At 42.3% G+C, this 23862-nt stretch overlaps 1 protein-coding gene across 16 annotated transcripts in view; it reads left to right on the top strand.

The window, feature by feature from the left end:
* RAD52 (RAD52 homolog, DNA repair protein) overlaps positions 1 to 23862 on the top strand; it is a 54654-nt gene that overhangs the window by 30404 nt on the left and 388 nt on the right. For 7 of the 16 annotated variants that reach the window (XM_033867248.2, XM_033867246.2, XM_073789260.1 and 4 more), the window contains exons 2-11: positions 8162 to 8260; positions 9339 to 9440; positions 10263 to 10356; positions 10539 to 10666; positions 12175 to 12293; positions 13147 to 13222; positions 20985 to 21208; positions 21347 to 21492; positions 22886 to 22957; positions 23252 to 23515. In XM_033867248.2, coding sequence (XP_033723139.1) covers positions 8180 to 8260; positions 9339 to 9440; positions 10263 to 10356; positions 10539 to 10666; positions 12175 to 12293; positions 13147 to 13222; positions 20985 to 21208; positions 21347 to 21492; positions 22886 to 22957; positions 23252 to 23515 — 1306 coding nt within the window. In that variant the 5' untranslated portion in view covers positions 8162 to 8179. Of the gene's footprint in view, positions 1 to 3851; positions 3871 to 3905; positions 7316 to 7680; positions 7832 to 8161; positions 8261 to 9338; positions 9441 to 10262; positions 10357 to 10538; positions 10667 to 12174; positions 12294 to 13146; positions 13223 to 20984; positions 21209 to 21346; positions 21493 to 22885; positions 22958 to 23251; positions 23516 to 23862 lie in introns of those variants that run through there. The other 9 variants (XM_033867251.2, XM_033867241.2, XM_033867250.2 and 6 more) reach the window with 9 other exon arrangements.

The following is a 23862-nucleotide window of genomic DNA, read 5'->3' as shown; positions in this document are numbered from 1 at the left end:
ATTTAATTTCTTTTGAAGTATCTTTTTTTTTTTAACATCTTTATTGGGGTATAATTGCTTTACAATGGTGTGTTAGTTTCTGCTTTATAGCAAAGTGAATCAGTTATACATATACATATGTTCCCATATCTCTTCCCTCTTGCGTCTCCCTCCCTCCCACCCTCCCTATCCCACCCCTCCAGGCGGTCACAAAGCACCGAATATCCGGCTGCTTCCCACTAGCTATCTACCTTAAGTTTGGTAGTGTATATATGTCCATGCCTCTCTCTCGCCCTGTCACAGCTCACCCTTCCCCATCCCCATATCCTCAAGTCTGTTCTCCAGTAGGTCTGTGTCTTTATTCCTGTGTTACCCCTAGGTTCTTCATGACATTTTTTTTTTCTTAAATTCCATATATACGTGTTAGCATACGGTATTTGTCTTTTTCTTTCTGACTTCATTCTGTATGACAGACTCTAGGTCTATCCACCTCATTACAAATAGCTCAATTTCGTTTCTTTTTATGGCTGAGTAATATTCCATTGTATATATGTGCCACATCTTCTTTATCCATTCATCCGATGATGGGCACTTAGGTTGTTTCCATCTCCGGGCTATTGTAAATAGAGCTGCAATGAACATTTTGGTACATGACTCTTCTTGAATTTTGGTTTTCTCAGGGTATATGCCTAGTAGTGGGATTGCTGGGTCATATGGTAGTTCTATTTGTAGTTTTTTAAGGAACCTCCATACTGTTCTCCATAGTGGCTGAACCAATTCACATTCCAACCAGCAGTGCAAGAGTGTTCCCTTTTCTCCACACCCTCTCCAGCATTTATTGTTTCTAGATTTTTTGATGATGGCCATTCTGACTGGTGTGAGATGATATCTCATTGTAGTTTTAATTTGCATTTCTCTAATAATTAATGATGTTGAACATTCTTTCATGTGTTTGTTTGCAGTCTGTATATCTTCTTTGGAGAAATGTCTATTTAGGTCTTCTGCCCATTTTTGGATTGGGTTTTTGTTTTTTTGTTATTGAGCTGCATGAGCTGCTTGTAAATTTTGGAGATTAATCCTTTGTCAGTTGCTTCATTTGCAAATATTTTCTCCCATTCTGAGGGTTGTCTTTTGGTCTTGTTTATGGTTTCCTTTGCTGTGCAAAAGCTTTGAAGTTTCATTAGGTCCCATTTGTTTATTTTTGTTTTTATTTCCATTTCTCTAGGAGGTGGGTCAAAAAGGATCTTGCTGTGATTTATGTCATACAGTGTTCTGCCTATGTTTTCCTCTAAGAGTTTGATAGTTTCTGGCCTTACATTTAGGTCTTTAATCCATTTTGAGCTTATTTTTGTGTATGGTGTTAGGGTCTTTTGAAGTATCTTAAGTTCACTATTGAACTATCTTAAGTTCTTTTTTATATTTAATTTTGCATTTTGTGAACAGGATTGACAGTTTGGGGTGATTTACAAGATTCCTACTTCGAGTATTTCCTATTCTTTTAGTAATTTTATTATTTATTTATTTTTTGGCTGCGTTGGGTTTTCGTTGCTGGGCCCTGGCTTCCTCTCTAGTGGTGGCAAGCAGGGGCTACTCTTCGTTGTGGTGCGCGGGCTTCTCTTTGCGGTGGCTTCTCTTTTTGTGGAGCACGGACTCTAGGCGCTTGGGCTTCAATAGTTACAGCTCGCGGGCTCTAGAGCGCAGGCTCAGTAGTTGTGGAGCATGGGCTTAGTTGCTCCGCGGCATGTGTGATCTTCCTGGACCAGAGATCGAACCCATGTCCCCTGCATTGGCAGGCGGATTCTTAACCACTGAGCCACCAGGGAAGTCCCCTTATTCTTTTGTAAGTGTAGTGAGTATGTTTCTTTATTAGGAGGCATTTGGGGGGAGATGGTTATATATCCTTTGACTTTTAAATGTTCTCTTGTCTTATAGGATCCTAAATTTCCCCCTTTTTGCCCTTCACAGGACAGTCTCAAAGGGCATCCGTCATTCCTTTTTCCTTCTTCTCAGAAGCCCCGCCTTGCCAGTTCTGCCTCACCGAGTTGTACATAACACTTGTCTCTTTCTCCATAGGCTGCACTCATCTCCCAGAATGTTTCGTCGGTATCTTCATACTTAGTGTGGGTCTTCATTTTCCGGGAGTGATTTTAGTTCTATCTTGGGCTCTCCATCCTCCTCTTCTCCCTTCTATGCATTTCTCTTCCCATCTGGGTCCCACCTTGCTCTCCTCAAAAAGTCGAGATGAGAGTTCAAGAACTATCTCCACCAGAAATTGATAAATATATTTCTTTACTTCTAGGCAGTTTGAAACTTCCACTTTCAGTCTTCTCATTATGTTAGGAGGTGCAGGGTGTTTGTGGTGTTATCTGTTCCTTCTGTTGGCGCGTATAGCTTCTGGCAGATGTATTGGGATATGTAGATTTATGGGGCTGCCGTAACTTTGGCTATCAGGAAGTCTTTCCTAACATTTTTTTTTTCTTTCCTAACATTTTATTTTGGAAAATTTGAAGCCTCTAGGAAAGTTATACAATGAATGCCTGCATATCCTTCACCTAGATTCATAGGTTTGTTACTTTATCTCTCTCTCTCTGTCTTTACACATGCACACATTTTATTAGTTGAATGATTTGAGAGTAAGTTGCAGAAAACATGACAGTTTATTCTAATACTTTATCATGTATCTCCTAGTAACAAGTTCATTCTCCTATATGACCATGATAGAGTTATCACACTCAGTATCTGTAACAGTGATACAGAACCATTGTCCAAAATGCAGTTCATCGTCAGATTTCCCCCATTGCCTTAGTCATATCCTTTACAGATTTTATTTTTTGTGATCTAAACTCCTGTAAAGGGTCACACAGTGTGTTGTCCTGTCTCTTTAGTCTCCCTGAATCTAGAAGAGTTCACTGTCCTTTTTGTTTTGCTTTGTTTTGTTTTTTGAGGCACTGATATTTTTGAAGAGTTCAGGCCTGGTAGGTTTCAACTTGTCTGATGATTTCCTCATGATTAGAGTCGTGATTAGATTGGTAGAGATGTTGGTGATATTATTATGTTTGACTGCTTGGTTAAGGTGGCTGCCAGATTTCTCCATTGTGACGGTGTCTTTTGCCCCCCTCCATTTTTTCTCCAAGTGCAAGTAGATTATTTGGGGACTGACCTCAGGACATACTGGGAGAACAGAGAGGCAGTGAGAAGGGACAGAAAAGGCAGTCAACAAAGGGTGCAACCCAAGCTGATTCCACCAGGAGCCTGGAGCCAGCGCAGAACTCACGGCTTAGCTTATCCCACAGAAGGGGTGAGAAATCTAGGGTCTTTAAACTTTAGCCAGCTCCTGTCAGTCACTGAGGGCTGCTCCCAGGGGCATCCGTTCTCTGGTACTTGCGGCTTACCCTGAACAGGTGCAGAATGGGCCCCATGCCAAGCAAGCCCCCAGGTAGAGATGCAGGTGTTGGCGTGTGGAAGTTAGGCTGGGCGTGTGCTGTTGCGGTGAGAGCTGATGAGATAGTTAGCACAGCACCCCTAGTGTCTGCTAGGCCTGGGGACCCCGGGACCTAGAGCTTGAGGCAAAAGCTTATGTGGTATTATTTTTTTAGGAAGTGCAATTCCAGGAAGCAGAAGTGAAGGAAAAGGGGATTGAGGAGAGATGGAGACGAAGTCAGTCAAGCGTGCATTTCCAGGCTGGCCACCCCTTGGTACAAGGACAGCTGATTGCTTGGTTTCCTTAAGCTGTCTCCCTGGAGGAGGTGTAAGGTGCCACACCCCAGGACAGCCACCTAAATGAGGAGAGGAGAGGATCTACTCCTCAGCGCCTTTGTCTCCCTGGTGAAAGGTTTGCCCCGTGTACGTCAGCTCCACCAGATGTGCCGATTGTGCACGTGTGGGCATCAGGTGGGTCCCACGGGTTCTCACACCTCAAATGCAGGAGCGAGGCCAAGGGTGGGAGGTAAGAGGCATCCCTGGGAGCAGGAAGTAGGGGCCGTAGGGTTGTGCCCGTGTGCTGCTGGTCGGGACCCTCACGTATGTGGTCCTCCTGATGGCAGCCAGGGTGGAGACAGTGGTCTGAGGCCTCAGAGACAGGCAGGGCCAAGACTTGAGGTCCTGCGTAAGATATGCCTGATACATTGGGAATCTACTTTGGTTTAACAGGTACGCATGTACATACACATAAAACACACATACACAAGCACAGTCATATGTGAAGAAGATAACAGCTATCTGTTGCTGGTGGGAATCCAGCCACATTTTACTTCTTCCCATATTTTTGATATGTTTAAAGCTTTCTACAATAAGACATTTTAATTTTATAACAGGAAAATGGTTTGTGGACAGTTTTAGAAAGGGAGGCGGAACAGTAAGCGTTTTTTCCAAAGTTAAAACTGGCAAAAAGAATAATTCCAGGGCTTCCCTGGTGGCGCAGTGGTTAAGAATCCACCTGCCAATGCAGGGGACATGGGTTCAAGCCCTGGTCCAGGAAGATCCCACATGCCATGGAGCGACTAAGCCCATGCGCCACAGCTACTGAGCCTGCGCTCTAGAGCCTGCGAGTCACAACTACTGAAACCTGCGTGCCTAGAGCCCGTGCTCCACAACAAGAGAAGCCACCGCAATGAGAAGCCCGCACACCGCAACGAAGAGTAGCCCCCGCTCGCTGCAGCTAGAGAAAAGCTCTCGTGCAGCAACAAAGACCCAACGTGGCCAAAAATAAATAAATAAATATTTTTTAAAAAATAATTTCATGTTTTAGTCTATAGACAGAGACTAGTTTCAATATATTGAATCTTATAAGATTGTTTAGAAAAGTAGAAACAAATTGCTTTTTAAATGTGAGAAGTGTAACTGCTGCCTTATAAAATTAGTTTCTAGAATTAAAAAATATACTTTGTCTATATATCCTGCATTATGTATTTCTTTCATTCACTGGTGTATCCGTTCATTTAATATTCAGACACTTCCCTTCCTGACCACCTACTATGAGCAAGGTACTATGCTAGGCCCTGGGGGTGCCACAGAGAGTCAGGAAGAACCCCCCACCTTCTAGGGGTTCTTACTGGAGTGGGGAGAAATGGATGTGGTAGAGACAGTACTCACCAAATATTTAAATGCCTTCTTACATTTCCCAGCCTCTGGGGCCGTGTGACTAGTTCTGTCTGGGGAACTGTGACCAGAGTGATGCATGTCACAGCTAAGGCAGCTCTGAGCTGGTATGACTGCTCCAGCTCTGCCTACCCCTGCAGTGCTGACCTCAGGAGTCACACATGCCAGACGGCATGGCTATAGGATGGACAGGGCCGCCAGACTGTATTAAATCTTTCATGAGTGAGATGGAAATCTTTTCTGTGTTAAGCTATTCCCCTCCTTTTTTAAAATTGTGGTAAAATGTACATAATGTAAAATTTATCATTTTAACCATTTTTAAGCATGCAGTTCAGTGGCATTAGTACATTTGCAGTGTATACCCTTGTTTTTAACAGATAACCAGATAGGCTCTCATTTGACTTTGTGAACATCCTGTTCACCTACAGCTTTTTAGTATCCCACTCCGTGACCTGTGGGCCAAATCTGCCACCTCTTTTTGTAATAAAGTTTTTGTTTGTTTCTTAGTTTTTATTTTATTTATTTATTTTTGGCCATGCCATGTGGCATGCAGGATCTTAGTTCCCTGACCAGGGATTGAACCCATGTCCCCTGTAGTGGAAGCACCGAGTCTTAACCACTGGACCATCAGGGAAGTCCCTAAATTTTTATTTTATATTGGAGTATAGTTGATGAACAATGTTGTGTTAGTTTCAGGTGTACAGCAAAGTGATTCAGTTATACATGTATTTATTCTTTTTCAATTTCTTTTCCCATTTAGGTTATTACTGAGTATTGCGCAGTGTTCCCTGTGCTATACTTTAGGTCGTTGTTGGTTATCCATTTTAAATATAGCCGTGTGTATATGTCAGTCCCAAACTCCCAATCTATCCCTCCCCGCCGGCCTTCCTCCCTGGTAACCATAAGTTTGTTTTCTAAGTCTGTGAGTCTCTTTCTGTTTTGTAAATAAGTTCATTTGTGTAATAAAGTTTTATTGGGACACAACCACGCCCATTCATTTATGTATTGTCTATGGCTACTTTCACGCTAAAATGCCAAAGTGAAGTAGTGACAGAGACCATATAACCTGCAACACCTAACATATTTACTCTCTGGCCCTGTATGGAAAAAGTTTGCTGACCCCTGCTTTATGGAACAGGTATTTAAGTTTTTATTTTTATTAAAATAATACATGCACATATTTGAAAAGGAAATAGCACTAAAAGTTTTATTTTTAAAAAGGCGAGCCCTGCTGCACTGTTCTTCACACCAGCATCACTCCTAAGAGATGTTTCTTTCTTTTACTTGTCTTTTCTGGCATTTATAGTTCTAAGTAATATCCTCATTCCACTATTTCTAGATTTAACAATTTTAGACACTAACTATTGACTAACCTAGTATAGGCCACTATCCTACTTTTTAGTGCAAGATTATAAATAAATTTACCAATTCTTAGCTGAAAGGTAATGTTTTATGATCATTTAGTTTTCTGCATTTTCATCATAATGTATGTAAGAAAATTAACAAGAACTTAGCAATAACTAACATTTATTTAGTATTTCACATGTGCCAGGCACTCTTCTGATGTAGTTTTTTTTTAAGTTGAAGTATAGTTGATTTACAATGTTGTGTTAATTACTGCTGTACAGCAAGGTGATTCAGTTTTATATATATACACACACACACACACATTCTTTTTTTTATATTCTTTTCCATTATGGTTTATCATAGGATATTGAATGTAGTTCTCTGCTGTACAGTAGGCCCTTGTTGTTGATCCGTTCTATATATAAAAGCCTACATCTGCTCACCCCAACCTCCCACTCCATCCCTCCCCCAAGCTTCTCCCCCTTGGCAACCACCAGTCTGTTCTCTATATCTGTGTTTCTGTTTCTGTTTTGTAGATAGGTTCATTTGTGTCATATTTTAGATTCTACAGATAAGTGATACCATATGATATTTATTTTTCTCTTTCTGACTTAATTTCATTTAGTATGATAATCTCTAGTTGCATTAATGCAGTTTTTATGCAGTTTCTCATTTAATCTTTACAGAACCCCTAGGAAATGTAGATACTATTATCTCCATTTTCTAGATGATGAAACGTCATTTAGAGAGATTATGTGATTTTTCTCTTGGTCAAGACCTCGTGGGTGATGGAGCCAGAAATCACCACTTGGAATGTCAGCTCTTAAACACCATCTTGGAACACTGCGTGGGGAATCATACTGGTTGACGTTCATAGATTTGTGGTCCTACTGTGAGTGAACAATCTGAAGATTTATAGCATGCAGATGTGCTGAGGCCCAACTTTGTTGGATCTGCAGCGGGTGGGGCACTCAGGTAGCGGGTCAGCCATCTGCAGCTGCTTTTTCTGAGGGTAATTCTCTTTTCTAATAGACTGCACACTTGCGTGGTCTCAGTCTAATGCAGTGGCTCTCAAACTGGAGCTTGTGTCAGAATCACGGGGTGGGCTTGGTCCAGCACTCATACATGGGCCTCACCTCCGGTTTTGGATTCAGTGGGTCTGAGGTGGGGCCTGAGAATATGCATTTGTAACAAGGTCCCAGGCGATAAACTGCAGGGACTACTAGTGGTTTAATGCTGTGCCCTTTCTGAACACAGGGTCTTCTGTGCCATCTTGCTCTTCCATTGCGTCATGTCTGTTACACTCCCCCCTGCTGGCGTGTTGGCTCCGCGACAGCAGTTCCGCTACGGTGGCCTATGTTTCCTCTTCAACCCCACAGAGGTCAGGGTCATGATGCCCATATAGCAGGTGATCATAATCTCCCCTAGCACGCTTTTGTAATTCTGACTTTTTCAATTACGAACATTGTAATTATAACATACAATACATTCTTATTGTAAAAATCACCTTTAATAGCACCACCACGCTAGCAAAATTTTAGCAGAAAGGTAGAAGCAGACCCTAAAGGATTTTAAGTGGTTTGTTAGGTGATAGCTAAGCACTGAGGAACTTGGCCCTTGACTGGGTCAGTGTTTAAAGTATGCAAGGAAAGTTACTTCATTTGATTTTTAGTAGAGGCTCTTGCCTTTTACCACTAGCATTCTTTGAGATCATTTTTTTAATCTTCTTTTTATTTAGAGGTCAACCTGAATCAACATGTCTGGGACTGAAGAAGCAATTCTTAGCAGCCGTGACAGCCATCCTGCTGGTGGCAACTCTGTATTATGCTTTGGTCAGGTACGTGTGTTTTTTTCATACCTGGAAGGAATGAGGTTAAGTGAAAAAGGTATGGGGAAGCCATTGGTAGAGCACCATCATATACATGTAAACTGTTTTTTTTTTTCATTTAAGTGCATCATTTGGGAGTCTTTGACAAGCTCTGAGGGCATTTTCGAAATTTAGCAGCACTGGGGGTTACATTCAGATTTAAATTTTATTTATTTTTTGGATAGATTACATTTTCATATGCTGTAACATTCAAAATGAAACAGACTGTATGTAAAAAGTCTCACTGTTTCCTATCACTCTTGTCCACATGTCACCCAGATCTCTTTTCTGGAGGCATCCAAAGTTTCTGGTGGTGTACTCTTTGTGGAGATATTCTGTGCATATAAGGGAGATTCTTGCTTTGTCCCCCCAAATTCTACCTTTGTCTTACCAGAAATCTATTTGTGTGTATTTATTCAGGGCAAGGGGAAAAGTATTGAGGGGATGAAAATCTAAACAAGTAGGAGTGTATTTCTCTATGTGTAGGATGGGAAATTGTTGAACTAGAGAAGAGGACAAATGGAAGCAGGGCTTCCTGTCATGTTTTCTCCTCTCCTGCTCCCTTGCCTACATACATGTCATATAGACTCCGAGGAGGGAAGTTTCAGTTTCCCAGTTCTGGCTCGAGAAAGTTTTGTAGGGATGGTAACATATTAGTAACATCTAAGGCAGTGGTTTTCAAAATGTGGTCCAGTGACCCCTGGGGGTCCACAAGACCTTTCAGAGTCTGTGAAATCAAAATTATTTTCATAATAATACTAAAATACTCTGTGCCTTTTTCACTCTCATTCTTTCATGAGTGAGGGTGTTTTCCAGAGACCATATAGCATGTGCTGATATCATTGCTCTGATGGTTACTGGAATGTGTGCCTGCAGAGTTTCTCATTTTTAATTCCTAGTATTGATAGATATAACCCACATAAACAAAAGCTCATAGGATCCTCAGTACTTTTGAAGAGTGTTAAGGGGTCTGGAGACCAAAAAGTTGGGGACTTGCTGATAAGGAATGGTGGAAATGTCAGTTTAATTTTCCCTTTGTGGATTACAGTACCAATACACAGCACAAGAGTACCAGGCCATCCAGAATGCTCTGAGGCAGAGGCTGGGCCCAGAATACATAAGTAGCCGCGTGGCTGGAGGAGGCCAGAAGGTGAGAGAGTTTAAGTGCTTGAAAAGTGGGTGCCCACAACGCCGACTATTCCCATGAACTTGCCAACTCCCTCTCTTTTCCTCATGGATTCAGAAGGTCTCTCATTCACTGTTAGTGGACGTTTGTGTCTTTGGGCGGGGATGGGTTCCAGCCTTCACTGTCATCTGCAGTGGCCCAAGCATGGCCTGGCCCAAGACACTAGTTCTAACTGGCTCCTCTGGAAGATCTTTGAATTAAGTTCACTGAGAAATTCTCTGGAATGTTTAAGGGTGGTTTTGCCAAAAGAGCTGGTAAGGAATAAATTTTTTTTTTTTTTTTTTTTTTGCGGTGCGTGGGCCTCTCACTGCTGTGGCCTCTCCCGTTGCGGAGCACAGGCTCCGGACGCGCAGGCTCAGTGGCCATGGCTCATGGGCCCAGCCGCTCCGCGGCACGTGGGATCTTCCCGGACCGGGGCACAAACCCGCGTCCCCTGCATCGGCAGGCGGACTCTCAACCACTGCGCCACCAGGGAAGCCCAGATTAAGTAAATTTATTTATTTATTTATTTAGTGGTACGCGGGCCTCTCACTGTGGTGGCCTCTCCCATTGTGGAGCACAGGCTCCAGATGCGCAGGCTCAGCGGCCAAGGCTCACGGGCCCAGCCGCTCCGCGGCATGTGGGATCTTCCCGGACCGGGGCACGAACCCGCGTCCCCTGCATCGGCAGGCGGACTCTCAACCACTGCGCCACCAGGGAAGCCCAGATTAAGTAAATTTTGATCCACATTTAAGTATGGCAAGGAATTTTAACAAGCTTTTTTTTCTTCTTTAATTTTTCTTCCAGGTGTGTTACATCGAGGGTCACAGGGTAATTAATCTGGCCAATGAGATGTTTGGCTACAATGGCTGGGCACACTCTATCACACAGCAGAACGTGGGTGAGTATGCTTCCTGGCAGTGCCTGCTTCTTCGTTTCCCTTCCTCGGCATTGGCTGACTTCTGGCAGGAGTGTTTTGTAGGCAAGGACCTAGGGAAGGCGTGCTCAGTCGCCAGCAGGAGGAATACAGGTGAGGCACAGCGATCAGTATCCTCTTCAGCTGGTTCTCTTTCCCACTCCTAGATTTTGTTGACCTTAACAATGGCAAGTTCTACGTGGGCGTCTGTGCGTTTGTGAGAGTCCAGCTGAAGGTGAGGGTGATGGAGGGGACATGCTGCCTGCAGGCACGGGGCAGGTGGGAGAGTGAGCAGGTACGGAGGCCTCGGGGCCCAGAGAGGGGGTGGGGTTGTTCAGACATCCTCCCTCATGTGCCCCTAAGAGAATTTTGAGGAACTCTGTTCTCTTGCACGTTTTTAAGTTGACTCAGTTTTCACCATATATATAAACAGTTGTGAGGGTGTATTTTTTGGCATATTGTAAAATTTTACATTCTAAAATAAATCTGTTACATCTTTTTAACACGTACCAATGTATTCTAAATACCATAGAGGATTAAATGCTGTCATCCATTTAAAAAAAATACATGCGCAAGCTATTTTTCTTTTTCTTTCTTTCTTTTTAAATATTTATTTATTTATTTGGTTGCACTGGGTCTTAGTTGTGGTGTGCAGGGTCTTTAGCTGTGGCATGCAGGATCTAGTTCCCCAACCAGGGACTGAACTTGGGCCCCCTGCATTGGGAGCATGGAGCCTTAACCACTGGACCACCAGGGAAGTCCCTGTTTTTCTTTTTTTTGAGCAAGTTATTCTTCGGTCATCAGATATCTTACGTTGTTTCTTCTTGAACACGTATTTCCATTCCATTTCCCCTCTGGCTTTTATCCTGCTATATGATTGAAAATCTTTTATTAATGATAACCTTATTATACTTGTGTGTGTAAAAATTTTAGGGGATAAATTTCCAGTGATCTTAAGGCTCTAACTATTGAGAAATTTCTTCTGGATTGAGTTACTATTGATATTACAGGTGCTGTTAATACACAATTTAGTCAGTTGTGTTTATGTTGAAGAGACAACATAACTACATCAAAATATTTATATTTAATAAAATTTTATGGAAAATGCATTTCTTGATAAGATGGATGAGCTGTTTTTTTCTATTCAGTTAGTTTGTATATCCACAGTTAATATTACTTATTCCTAAACATTTAGCATTAATTCTATTCTGACTTATTTTTATAAATACTACCGAAAACCTTATTCACATAAACAAACTGAGAATGAACGAGTTTCGTTACAGTGTCATTCATTTCTTTGACTACTTGTGAGTTATATATCAGAAATCACAATGCTATCATCAAACATTATAGTCAGCTCTCTGTCAGCTAACAGCTTGATCAGGCCCACCTTTACTTTTGGTAGAAGCCGAGAAACAGGTACCACCTGACTTGTGAGAGGATTTGCTATGCAGTCATTAGAATCTGTTAAATATAATATTTCAAATTTTTGGTTTGGTGCCCCAGAGGTTTTCATAGTGTGGGTGATGTGTCTTAGTAAGATGTGGGGCGGGTCAGGTGTGTGCCTAGTTATGTGAAGAGGAAGGAGAATTGTCTTGCACTTGGAGCACAGGCACATCTCTAGGCAGATCCGGTCCAGGAAGTAGCCCTGGAAATGGACTCTGGCAACTCCGCCTGTGTTCCAGGCCCTGGGCTCTGTCCAACCAGTCTGAACACTGATGCTTGAGGAAGAGGAGAGCTCTGCAGCCAGGGACGGGGCTGCAGCTCCTCACGTTGGACCCTGAACTCCTTTTCTGTCCACAGGATGGTTCGTATCATGAGGACGTGGGCTATGGTGTTAGCGAGGGCCTCAAGTCCAAAGCCTTGTCTTTGGAGAAGGCGAGGAAGGAGGCAGTGACCGATGGGCTGAAGCGAGCACTGAGGTAGGCAGATCCTGTTCTTCTCAGCTCTGGGTTATAACACCCACGTGGTTCAGAAGTCGAAATAACATAAGTCTTCCTCCCACCCTTGACCCTGTGCAGCCTGTTTTCCTGCTCTCTTCTGTCTTTCCCCAGTGCTTCTTTATGCTGAGGGCCCACTTTTTGGGGAATAAGTAGTAGAATCCTGTGTTCTCTGTTCTGTACTTGACCTTGCCTTCCCCACCCCTCTCATCAGCAGTGTGTCTTGGAGACCTGTCCACGCTGCACATACATTGTTTCCTCATTCTCTTTAATACACCTACACAGTTCTTCGTTATGTGTATGTAACATAGTTAACTTAGTTTCATAGAGCAGGGTTTTTAACCTTTTTTGGGGTCATAGATGCCTTTGAGAATTGAATTACCAGAAAAATACATGTAAAACATGCACTAAAAATTTGCAATACCATGACCTGTGGGGGAATCCAGATGTCCCAAGTAAAGAACTTTGGTCATGGAGGTCTGTGCCCCTAAAGTGCGCATGCTCACCATTACTGGGGAGTTGGAGCAGCCCTTGGGAAACATTCTCTGCTGTGGAATTCGTGTTCTGCGTTGGGAGGTATAGCTGGTGCGATTTTGTGAGCGCTTGCTCAGGCTTTCTGTGCCCACTGCCCCTCCTGCGGGCGGGTTTGTGGCTGCTGTGCTCACTGCTGTATTCTCAGCGCCTAATGCAGATGCGTAATGAACATTTCTGAATGCTTATCAGAGTCCATCTCCTCTGCTGTGTTGAGAAGCAGCTTGTACAAAGGCTGTAGCTCTGTTCTCTGATATTCACATATAACGTTCTCAACCCCGTTCCCCTCTTTTCTTACCCGTAGAAGTTTCGGGAATGCACTTGGGAATTGTATTCTGGACAAAGACTACCTGAGGTCACTAAACAAGCTCCCACACCAGGTATGTTACAAGTGGGGGGTGGAATGCGTCGCAGTAAAGGTGCAACTGATGATGCTTTTGTGTCATGAGTGAGTATTTGGTGATGGAGAGAGAAAAAGTGAAGACTTGGCTATTTAAAGGGTCTGGAATGTATTTCAGACGTCTTTGAACATAAGAGCCAGCAGGAACCAATTACCTTAATGTACCAATGAGGAAATTGAAGCCTGGAGCATTTGTGTTACTTGTCTCTTATGTAGAGAGAACCGTGCTTGGCAGTGGTCTGTGAGACAGAAGGAGCACAGATCCCTTGCAGCACTGCCATTTCTTACAAACACTCAGAGCCTCACGCGTTCAACCTTCCTGCTCTTCCTTAGCTCGGGTGTCTTTAAGGTTTAGATCTCCCTTGTTTCTGTAGTTGCGTGTCATGTGATCTGCGCGTTTGCCTTCGGAGAATGGGGTCTGGAGTTTAGCATGCCTGGGCCAGTCAGGCTCTGGAGCATTCCTGTTGCCTGGTGGAGTGTGGCTGCTTCACCTGTGGTTCTTTGGGTCCCTGCAGTGCCGCCACCCTGGGCAGCCTTCCCTCTCTGGTACTTGAGGGGTTCTTTTTCTTGTGCTGCCCGTAATAGAGGTGTGTGTCAATTGGCAGCTGTCAAAACTCCATTTCTTGGGGCTTCCCTGGTGGTGCAGTGGTTGAGAGTCTGCCTGCCGATACAGGGGACACAGGTTTGTGCCCCAGTCCGGGAAGATCCCACACGCCGCGGAGCGGGGCCCGTGAGCCATGGCCGCTGAGCTTGCGCGTCCAGAGCCTGTGCTCCGCAACGCAAGAGGCCACAACAGTGAGAAGCCCGCGTCCTGCAAAAAACAAAAAAAACAAAAAAACTCCATTTCTGTCCTTTTTCTAAATCCTTTTTACATATAATTGGACTCAGTTTGCTAATATTTTGTTAAGGATTTCTGCATCTATATTTATGAGGGATATTGTAATTTTCTCTGTTTTTAAAACATTGTGGTAAAAAACACATAACATGAAATTTACCATTTTAACCTTTTTTTTTTTTTTTTTTGGTGGTACGCGGGCCTCTCACTGATGGCCTCTCCCATTGCGGAGCACGGGCTCCAGATGCGCAGGCTCAGCGGCCATGGCTCACGGGCCTAGCTGCTCCGCAGCATGTGGGATCTTCCCGGACCGGGGCATGAACCTGCGTCCCCTGCATCAGCAGGCGGACTCTCAACCACTGCGCCACCAGGGAAGCCCATATTTTCTGTTTTTTTGATAGTAGCCATCCTAATGGGTGTGATTTGAATTTTTCTGATGATTAGTGATGTTGAACATCTTTTCATGTGCTTATTGCCCATTTGTGTATCATCTTTGGAGAAATGTCTACTCAGGTTCTTTGCCCAGTTTTTAATTGGGCTATTTGATTTATTTGTTGTCAAGCTGTAGGAGTTCTTTATATATTCTGGCTATTAACTCCTTATCAGAGATATGATTGCAAAGTTTTTTCCCATTCCATAGCTTGCCTTTTAAGTTTGATATAGCTCCATTTGTATATTTTTGCTTTTTTTGTTGCCTGTACTTTGGTGTCACATCCAAGAAATCATTGCCAAATTCAATGTCATGAAGTTTTTCCCCTGTGTTTTCTTCTTTGAGTTTTATAGTTTGGGGTCTTATATTTAGGTATTTAATCTATCTTGAATTTATTTTTGTATATGATGTAAGATACAGGTCTAACTTCATTCTTTTGCATGTGGATATTCAGTTTTTCCAACATCATTTGTTGAAGAGACTCCTTTCCCCATTGTGTAGTCTTGGCACACTTGCTGAAGATCATTTGGCCATACATGAGGATTCATCTCTGGGCTTTCTGTATTATTCCATTGACCTATGGACCTGTCTTTATGGCAGTATCATACTGTTTTGATTATTGAAGCTTTGTAATATGTTTGGAAATCAGGAGATCCTCCAATTTTTTTTTTTCAAAATTATTTTTGCTATTTGAGGTCCCTTGAGATTCTTTATAAATTTTAAGGTGAATTTTTTTATTTATGCAAAAAATGTCATTGGAATTTTGATAGAGATTACACTGAATCTGTACATCACTTTGGTAGTATGCATATCTTAACAATATTAAGTCTTCCAGTTCATGAACATGGGAAGTCTTTCCATCTATTTGTGCCTTCTTTAATTTCTTTCAGCAGTGTTTCATAGTTTTCAGTGTACACGTCTTTCACCTTGGTTAGGTTTATTCCTAAGTATTTTATTCTTTCTGATGCTATTGTAAATGGAATTGTTGTCTCAACTTTTTGATTGTTCATTATTAGTGTGTAGAGACACAACTGTTATTTATGTGGGTTTTGTATCCTGAAACTTTGCTGAATTTGTTTATTAATTGACAGTTTTTTTCGTTGAGTCTTTAGGGTTTTCTACATAGAAGATCAAGTAATCTGCAACCAGAGATAATTTTACTTCTTCCTTTCCAATTTGGATTCCTTTTATTTCTTTTCCTTGCTTAATTGCTCTGGCTAGGACTTCCAATATGTTAAGAAGTAGTGAGAGTGGGCATCCTTGCCTTATTCCTGATCTTCCAGGAAAAGCTTTCAGTCTTCACCATTGAGTATGATGTTAACTGTAGGCTTTTCATATATGGCCTTTATTATGTTGAGGTTGTTTCCTTCTATTCCTAATTTGTTGAATGTTTTTATCATGAAAAAATTATTGAATCTTGTCAGACTTTTTTTTTTTGCATCAGTTTAGATGAACAGGTGGTTTTGTTCATGGATCACATTGATTGATTTGTGTATATCGAATCATCTTTGCATTTCAAGAATAAACCTCTCTTGGTCATGGTGTATAATACTTTTAATGTACTGTTAAATTTGGTGAGCCGGTATTTCATTGAGGATTTTTGCATCAATATGCATCAGGGATATTGGTCTATAGTTTTCTTGTAGTGTCTTTTTATCCACCCTCCTCTTACAGTGTTTTTGCCTGGCTTTGGTATCAGAATAATGCTGGCCTCTTAGAATGAACTTGGAAGTGTTCCCTCCTTTTCAGTTTTTTGGAAGGGTTTGACGGTTGGTGTTAATTCTTTAAATGTTTGGTAGAATTTTCCAGTGAAGCCATTTAGTCCTGGGCTTTTTTTTCGTTGTTGTTGTTAGGTTTTTGTTTACTAATACACTCTTCTACTAGTTACTGGTCTATTTCTGTTTCTTCATGATTCAGTCTTGGTCGGTTGTGTGTTTTAGGAATGTATCCATTTCTTCTAGGCTATCTGATTTGTTGGTGTACAGTTGTTCATAGTATTCTCATAATTTTTTTTTTTTTTCTGGTACGTGTGCCTCTCACTGTTGCAGCCTCTCCTGTTGCGGGGCACAGGCTCCAGACGTGCAGGCTCAGCAGCCATGGCTCACGGGCCCAGCCGCTCCGCGGCATGTGGGATCTTCTTGGACCGGGGCGTGAACCCATGTCCCCTGCATCAGCAGGCGGACTCTCAACCACTGCGCCACCAGGGAAGCCCTGCCCTAAGCTTTATTTCCTGTCTTCTCCTAGCTTGTGTCAGCTAGAAACTTCCCTGTTAGTACTGCTTTTGCTGCATATGTAAGTTTTGGTGTGCTGTGTTTTCAACATTTTCATTTGTCTCAAGATATTTTCTAATTTCCCTTGTGATTTATTTGACCCATTGGTTGTCTTAAGAAAGTACTAATTTCCACGTTTGTGAATTTTTCATTTTTCCTTCTGCCATTGATTTCCAGTTTCATTCCATTGTGATCAGCAGAGATTTTTTTTGTATAATTTATGTCGTCTTCAATTTAAGACTTGTTTTGTAGCCTAACATGGGGTCTCTCCTGGAGAATGTTCCATTTGTACTGAGGAGAATGTATATTCTGCTGTTGTTGGGTGGAATATTCTCTATATGTCTTAGGTCCATATGGTCTGTAGTGTTCAAATCTTCTGTTTCCTTATTGACCTTCTGTTTGGTTCTATCCATTACTGAAAGTAGGGTACTGAAGTCTTCTGCTATTACTGTCTTGCTGTGTATTTCTCCTTTCAAATCTGTCAAAGTTTGCTTTACATATTTAGGAGCTCTGATGTTTGGTATATAAGTATTTGTGATTGTTATAGCTTCACAGTTAATTGACCCTTTTATTATTATAGAATGTCCTCTTTTGTCTCTTGTAACAGCTTTTGACTTAACGTCTATTTTTTCTTATATTAGTGTAGCCTCCCCTGCTCCCTTTTGGTTACCATTTACATGGAGTATCTCTTTCTATCCTTTCACCTTCAGCCTGTGTTATGTCTTTAGATCTGAAGTGAGTCTAATGTAGGAAGTATGTAGTTGTATCTTGTTTTTTGAATCCATCCAGCCAATCTGTGGCTTTGGTTGGGGAGTTTGATCCATTTACATTTATTATTGATAGGGAAGGGCTTAGTATTTATTATTTTTCTGTATGTCCTGTAGCTTAGCTTTTTTTTTTTGTCCCTTCTTTCCTCTATTACTGCTGTCCTTTGTGTTGTGTTGATTCTTTTGGTAGTAACATGATTTGATTCCCTTCTTGTTTACTTTTGTGTATATCCTATAGATATTTCCTTTGTGGTTACCATTGCAATTATATGAAACATTTTAAAGTTATAACATTCTATTTTAAACTGATAACTTGAATTGCATACAAAAACTCTAGTCCTTTACAACACCACTTTATGTTATTGATGTTACAGATTACATCTTCATATTATTGTATGTCTATTAACATAGATTGTTATAAAAGTTTTAATGGTTTTTACATTTAATATCTGTATTCATTATACAATTTTAATGTTTTTCTTCATTTAAATTCCATGTACCAAAATTATGATGATACAGGTTACTGTTTTTGTCCGTGTATTTACCTTTACTGGAGAACTTTTTATTTTCATGTTGCTGCCCAGCATCCTTTTGTTTCAGTTTGAAGGATTCCCTTTAGCATTTGTTGTAGAGCAAGTCTAGTGGTAATGAACTCGCTCTGCTTTTGTTTATTTGAAGAAAATCTTAGTTTCTCCATTTTTGAAGGATACTTTTGCTGGATACACTATTCTTGGCTAAGTTTTTTCTTTCAGGACTTTGAATATATCATCCCACTCCATTTTGGCCTGTAAGAGTTCTGCTGAGAAATCTGATAATCTTAGGCAGGCACTCCAGTATGTGATGATTTGCTCTTCTCTTGCTGCCTTCAAGATTTCTCTGTCTTTGACTTTTTTTTTTTAACTGAGATATAATTGACATACAACATTACAGGCATACCTTGTTTTATAGTGCTTCATTTTATTGCACTTCACAGATAATTGCATTTTTTACAAATTGAAGGTTTGTGGCAGCTGCATTGTCAGGTGATGGTTGGCATTTTTTAGCAATAAATTATTTTTTGATTAAGGTACGTACATTGCTTTTTTTTGACATAATGCTGTTGCGCACTTAACATACTACAGTATAGTGTAAACACAACTGTTATACGCACTAAGAAACCAAAAAAATTGTGCGACTTGCTTTATTTCTATATTTGCTTTATTGTGGAGGTCTGGAACCAAACCTGCAATATCTTTGAGGTATGCCTGTATATTAGTTTCAGTTGTACAACATAATGATTCAGTATTTTTATATATTGCAAGATGATCACCACAATAAGTGTAGTTAACATCCATCACCACACGTAGATGCAGTTTTTTTTTGATGAGAACTGTTAAGATCTATTCTTTTAGCAACATTCAAATATACAATAGTGTTACTGACTATAGTCACCATGCTGTATATTACATCCCCAGAGCTTATTTATTTTATAACAGGACGTTTGTACCTTTTGACTCCCTTCACCCATTTTGTCCACCCCCGACCCCTGGCAACCCCTGTTCTCTTCATCTATGAGCTCAGTTTTTGTCTGTTTGTTTAGATTCCACATATAAGTGAGATCATATGGTATTTATTTTTCTCTCTGAATTATTTCACTTAGCACACTGTCCTCAGGATCCATCCATGTTATTGCAAGTGGCAAAATTTTCTTCTTTATGCCTGAATAATGTTCCGTTGTAGATATATATACTACATTCTTTATCGGTGGGCATTTAGGTTGCTTCCATGTCTTGGCTGTTATAAATAATGCTGCAGTGAAAATGGGGGAGCATATCTTTCTGGGTTACTCTTTTTTCTTTTTTTTGGATAAATACCCAGAAGTGAAATTGCTGCATCATATGGTAGTTCTATTTTCTAATTTATTATTATTTCTAGTTTCTAATTTATTCAGGAAACTGTTTTCCATAGTTTTTCCGTAGTGGCTATGCCAGTTTACAGTCCCACCAGCAGTGCACAAGGGTTCCCTTTTCTCCACATTCTCACCAGCACTTGTTGTCTCTTGTCTTTTTGATAATAGCCATTCTGACAAATGTGAGGTGCTATCTTACTGTGGTTTTGATTTTCATTTCCCTGATGGTGAGTGATGTTGAGTATCTTTTTATGTACCTGTTGGGCATCTGTAGGTCTTCTTTGAAAGCATATCTATGCAGATCTTCTGCCCATTTTTTCATTGGATTGTTTTGTTTTGGTTTTGCTTTTGAGTTGTGAGTTCTTTATACGTTTTGAATGTTAATGCTTTAGCAGTTACATCATTTGTAAACTTTTTCTCCCATTTAGTAGGTTGCCTTTTCACTTTGTTAATTGTTTCCTTTGCTGTCAGAAGCTTTTTAGTTTGATATAGTCCCACTTGTTTATTTTTGCTTTTGTTGTTTTCGCTCTTTGGTGTCAAATACAAAAAAATTACCATCAAGACCAACGTCAAGGAGCTTATTGCCTATATTTTCTTCCAGGAGTTTTACGGTTTCAGGTCTTTAATCCAGTGTTAATTTTTGTGTATGGTGTAAGTGATCCAGTTTAATTCTTTTGCATGTGACTGTCCAGTTCTTTTGTTTTTGTTTTAATAAATTTATTTATTTTTGGCTGTGTTGGGTCTTCGTTGCTGCGCACGGGCTGTCTCTAGTTGCAGCGAGCGGGAGCTACTCTTTGTTGCGCTGCGTGGGCTTCTCATTGCAGTGGCTTCTCTTGTTGCAGAGCATGGGCTCTAGGCTCATGGGCTTCAGTAGTTGTGGCACACAGGCTCTAGAGTGCAGGCTCAGTAGTTGTGGCGCACGGGCTTAGTTGTTCTGCAGCATGTGGGATCTTCCCGGACCAGGGCTCGAAGCCGTGCCCCTGCATTGGCAGGTGGATTCTCAACCACTGCGCCACCAGGGAAGCCCTGTTTAACTTATTTACTTCTCAATGTCAGTACGAAATCTCACAGTATAATTTTCATTTTCATGTTATCTTTATCCAAAATGTAGTCATCTCAATCACTCATATTCCTTTATTCTATCAGCATCATATTATTGAGAGAGAAGTTCTCCCAAGTGAAAAATCTCTGGGTTTCTGTAGTGTGATGATGTATGATCATTTCCATTAAAAAAATAGTAGACAGCATCAGATCTGGTTGCCAAGAAAAGATTCAAATTAGATTTTACAGAGCATTTGCCCTCAATAAAAACTGAAGTATGATTCCTTATCAAAACTTCATTAATACATAATGGCATAGGTGGAAAATGAAATTGTTTTATTCCTCATATAATGAAAATGACTTGAACTTACGGATCCCTTGTCCCAGCTTCTTAGGACCTAGAAGGAATGATGGATAGAGGATCGTGAAATGCCATTTTTCAGGTATCTAGATCCTTGAGGAAGGGGAAGAGCAGTTGGAAGAAGTTTTCTCCCCTTTTTTCCCTCATTAGCTGCCTCTTGAAGTGGATTTAACTAAAGCAAAGAGACAAGACTTTGAACCATGTGTGGAACAAGCCAGATACAGCAGCTGCCGACGGAACCCGACTCTGGGACCCCCCAGACCACAGGAGGTGACGTCTCCTTGCAGACCAAGCCACCACGTTGTGATGCAGGGGATGAGGACAGCGGCTCCGGGTGCGGGCTGCGTGCCCTCCCCGCCCCTGCTCCTTCCCAGGTGTCTCCCCCTGCCTCCCACTCCTGCCTTCACTTCAGAGCCAGCACACTGGCTGGCCCGTGTGCTCCCTTGGGAACTGTGTGTTGCTGCTCACCAGTTAACTCAGGAACTCACCTCCCTGTTGCTCTCCTGATGCAGAAGCCCGACCTCCGCTGCCACAGAGCGCGATGCCACGTACCAGCGGAAGCTCCGGCAAAGACAGCTGCAGCAGCAGTTCCGGGAGCAGATGGAGAAACAGCAGCAGCAACCCCCGTCTGGCCCACCTGCCGAGAAGCAGGGTCCTGGTGAGAGGACGGAGCATGGGCTCTGGGGGTGACTGCTCTCCCCACTCTGCAGCAGGTCGGGTCCACACACAGCACAGAGGCGGCCACGGGCTCAAACCGTCACGTCCTGCCTCGCCATTCCCCGTGACTGAAGGAAGACACTGGTCTTCTGGGCGAAGGAGACGGGCCCTGACATAACCTGGAACTATTTGTCTCAGGAGACAGAGCTTCTTTTCGCCTCAGTTACTTTGGCCACGTGTACACGAGAAAGCCTTTCTGAGCTTTTATTTTTTTTAATTATTTACTTATTTTTTTAACTTTTGGCTGTGTTGGGTCTTTGTTGCTGTGCACGGGGGCTTTCTCTAGTTGTGGTGAGTGGGGGCTACTCTTTGTTGCGGCGTGCGGGCTCATTGCAGTGGCTTCTCTTGTTGCAGAGCACGGGCTTCAGTCGTTGTGGCACGTGGGCTGTAGTTGTGGCATGTGGGCTCAGTAGTTATGGCTCGCGGGCTCTAGAGTGCATGCTCAGTAGTTGTGGTGCACAGGCATTGTTGCTCTGTGGCACGTGGGATCTTCCTGGACCGGACTTGAACCCATGTCCCTTCCACTGGCAGGTGGATTCTTAACCACTGCGCCACCAGGGAAGCCCCTGAGCTGTCTCTGAACATAAAGCAAAGTTGGGTTTGAAGAGAATGGGTTTTTGGCAATTCTTTATCCCTGAACTTTTTATTTCAGAGTCCAGCTTCAGTGGGAGTAGTAGATACAGATTTTCTTGGAGTCTTTCTCAGAGACTAGAAACAAAGAAAGACCAAGTGGATTTTTGCCCAGCTTCTCCCTAAAAATTACAAAGAAGGTTCCGAGGACTTGCTTCATGTTTAGTTCTTTATAATTCCCCTCAGCAGTACTGGCAGGCTGAGGTTAATGTAGGGGAAAAAAACCCAAAAAACTTACTGTGCTGGGGATGTTCTTAATAAGAATTATGATTCTAGATCTTCAGCTTCCAAACCATTGCGGAAGCTCTGGGGGTCAGGGGTGGAGGAGGAGTCATCTCCAGGACCTCCCCCACCCCAAATCACACAGTCATCATCTTGGTTTTACATATTCATTTCTGCTTAAGATTTTGTTTGAACAAGGGTTATAGCTTCAAATAGTAAAAACTGGACAAAACGGCTTACAATAACTCTTCCGTTTCTGCTAAAGGAGAAACTAACTTCTCAGCGTTTTTTTCGCAGTTTGATGAGAAGAAAGAATATAGTATCGTCAGTCCTATTTTATATAGATCTGTAGGTAGGACCAGGATGCAAGGTCCCGAGTTCTGCCTGCCGCGCCGACGAGTGTAACCCCAGGCGGCTTTGCACGCACTTCCAAGGCCGCCCGCAGCCCAGCTTGGTTACGTGGTTTTGTCCTTTCTCTGCAGCAGCGCTGCCACCGGTGCCACCTGCCGGAACTGCTGCTTCAGAGCCGCTCACCCAGACAGACGTGCTTCCAGGTCAGGAGGGCTAAAGGAATGGCTTCAGTCCTAACCAGTAAATAGCTATCAAGTGTCTGTAAGTTACTGTGCTGCATACTTTCCGTCCTCACAAATACATTTCGAAAGAGGCATAAGGTATCTTCATCTTCCATTGGTTTTGTAGAAGTGCTGATAGCACATATGCAGCTCCTCTACGTCCGGACCTGCGGGAGGCTGTGGTGTACTTTCACGGGTCGGGGAAAGAGAGATTCCAAACGCCATCGTGTAGAGCGTTCATGATACAGCATTTCTCACGACCTGTTATTTTTCCAGCACCTCGTTTGTTGATGCTGCATTTGCTTGTGACCTCTGTCCTTGCAGACAGTCTTGAGATGTGGGACATGGCTCTAGATGCAGGGGACAGTGTGGTCAAGCCCTTGTCTAAACCAGAACCGCCACAGGCCCCTGCCACCTCCGTCCTGCAGAACAAGATGGAGACCTGGAACAGGACCCCACAGAGCCTTTGCCACCAGAATCCACAGGCAAAATCTGGACCCTGGCACCTTCAAACTTACAACCTTAACCAGCACATAACAGGTAGCAAAGTGTTTTAGGAGCAGAAATGGAAGGGAGAACCTGGGTATATATAATTCTATGAATCTTAAAGAAAGAATGACATTCCATTTTAAGAAGTTGGAGGGGACTCATGCCAGACCAGTAGCAGTCTAAGAAAATGGAGTGTAACTGGATTAAGAGCCGCAAGTCTTCCTTGGAGTCCTGACCTGAGGTGCAGCTCTTTCTAGCTGATTGATAGAAGTGGGACACTGAAGCATGGCTGCATTCCTCTTAAAAGCAGGCCTGTCATGATCTCTCCTGCAGCTTGGTCTAGTGTTAACAGAGCGACCTGTCCCCCTCATAACAATTTTCATTCTTGGCCTTTAGTT

Source organism: Tursiops truncatus, chromosome 11, assembly GCF_011762595.2.
Source record: "Tursiops truncatus isolate mTurTru1 chromosome 11, mTurTru1.mat.Y, whole genome shotgun sequence".
In the NCBI taxonomy this organism is placed as follows: domain Eukaryota; kingdom Metazoa; phylum Chordata; class Mammalia; order Artiodactyla; family Delphinidae; genus Tursiops; species Tursiops truncatus.
This window is presented reverse-complemented; position numbering and strand designations above follow the sequence as displayed.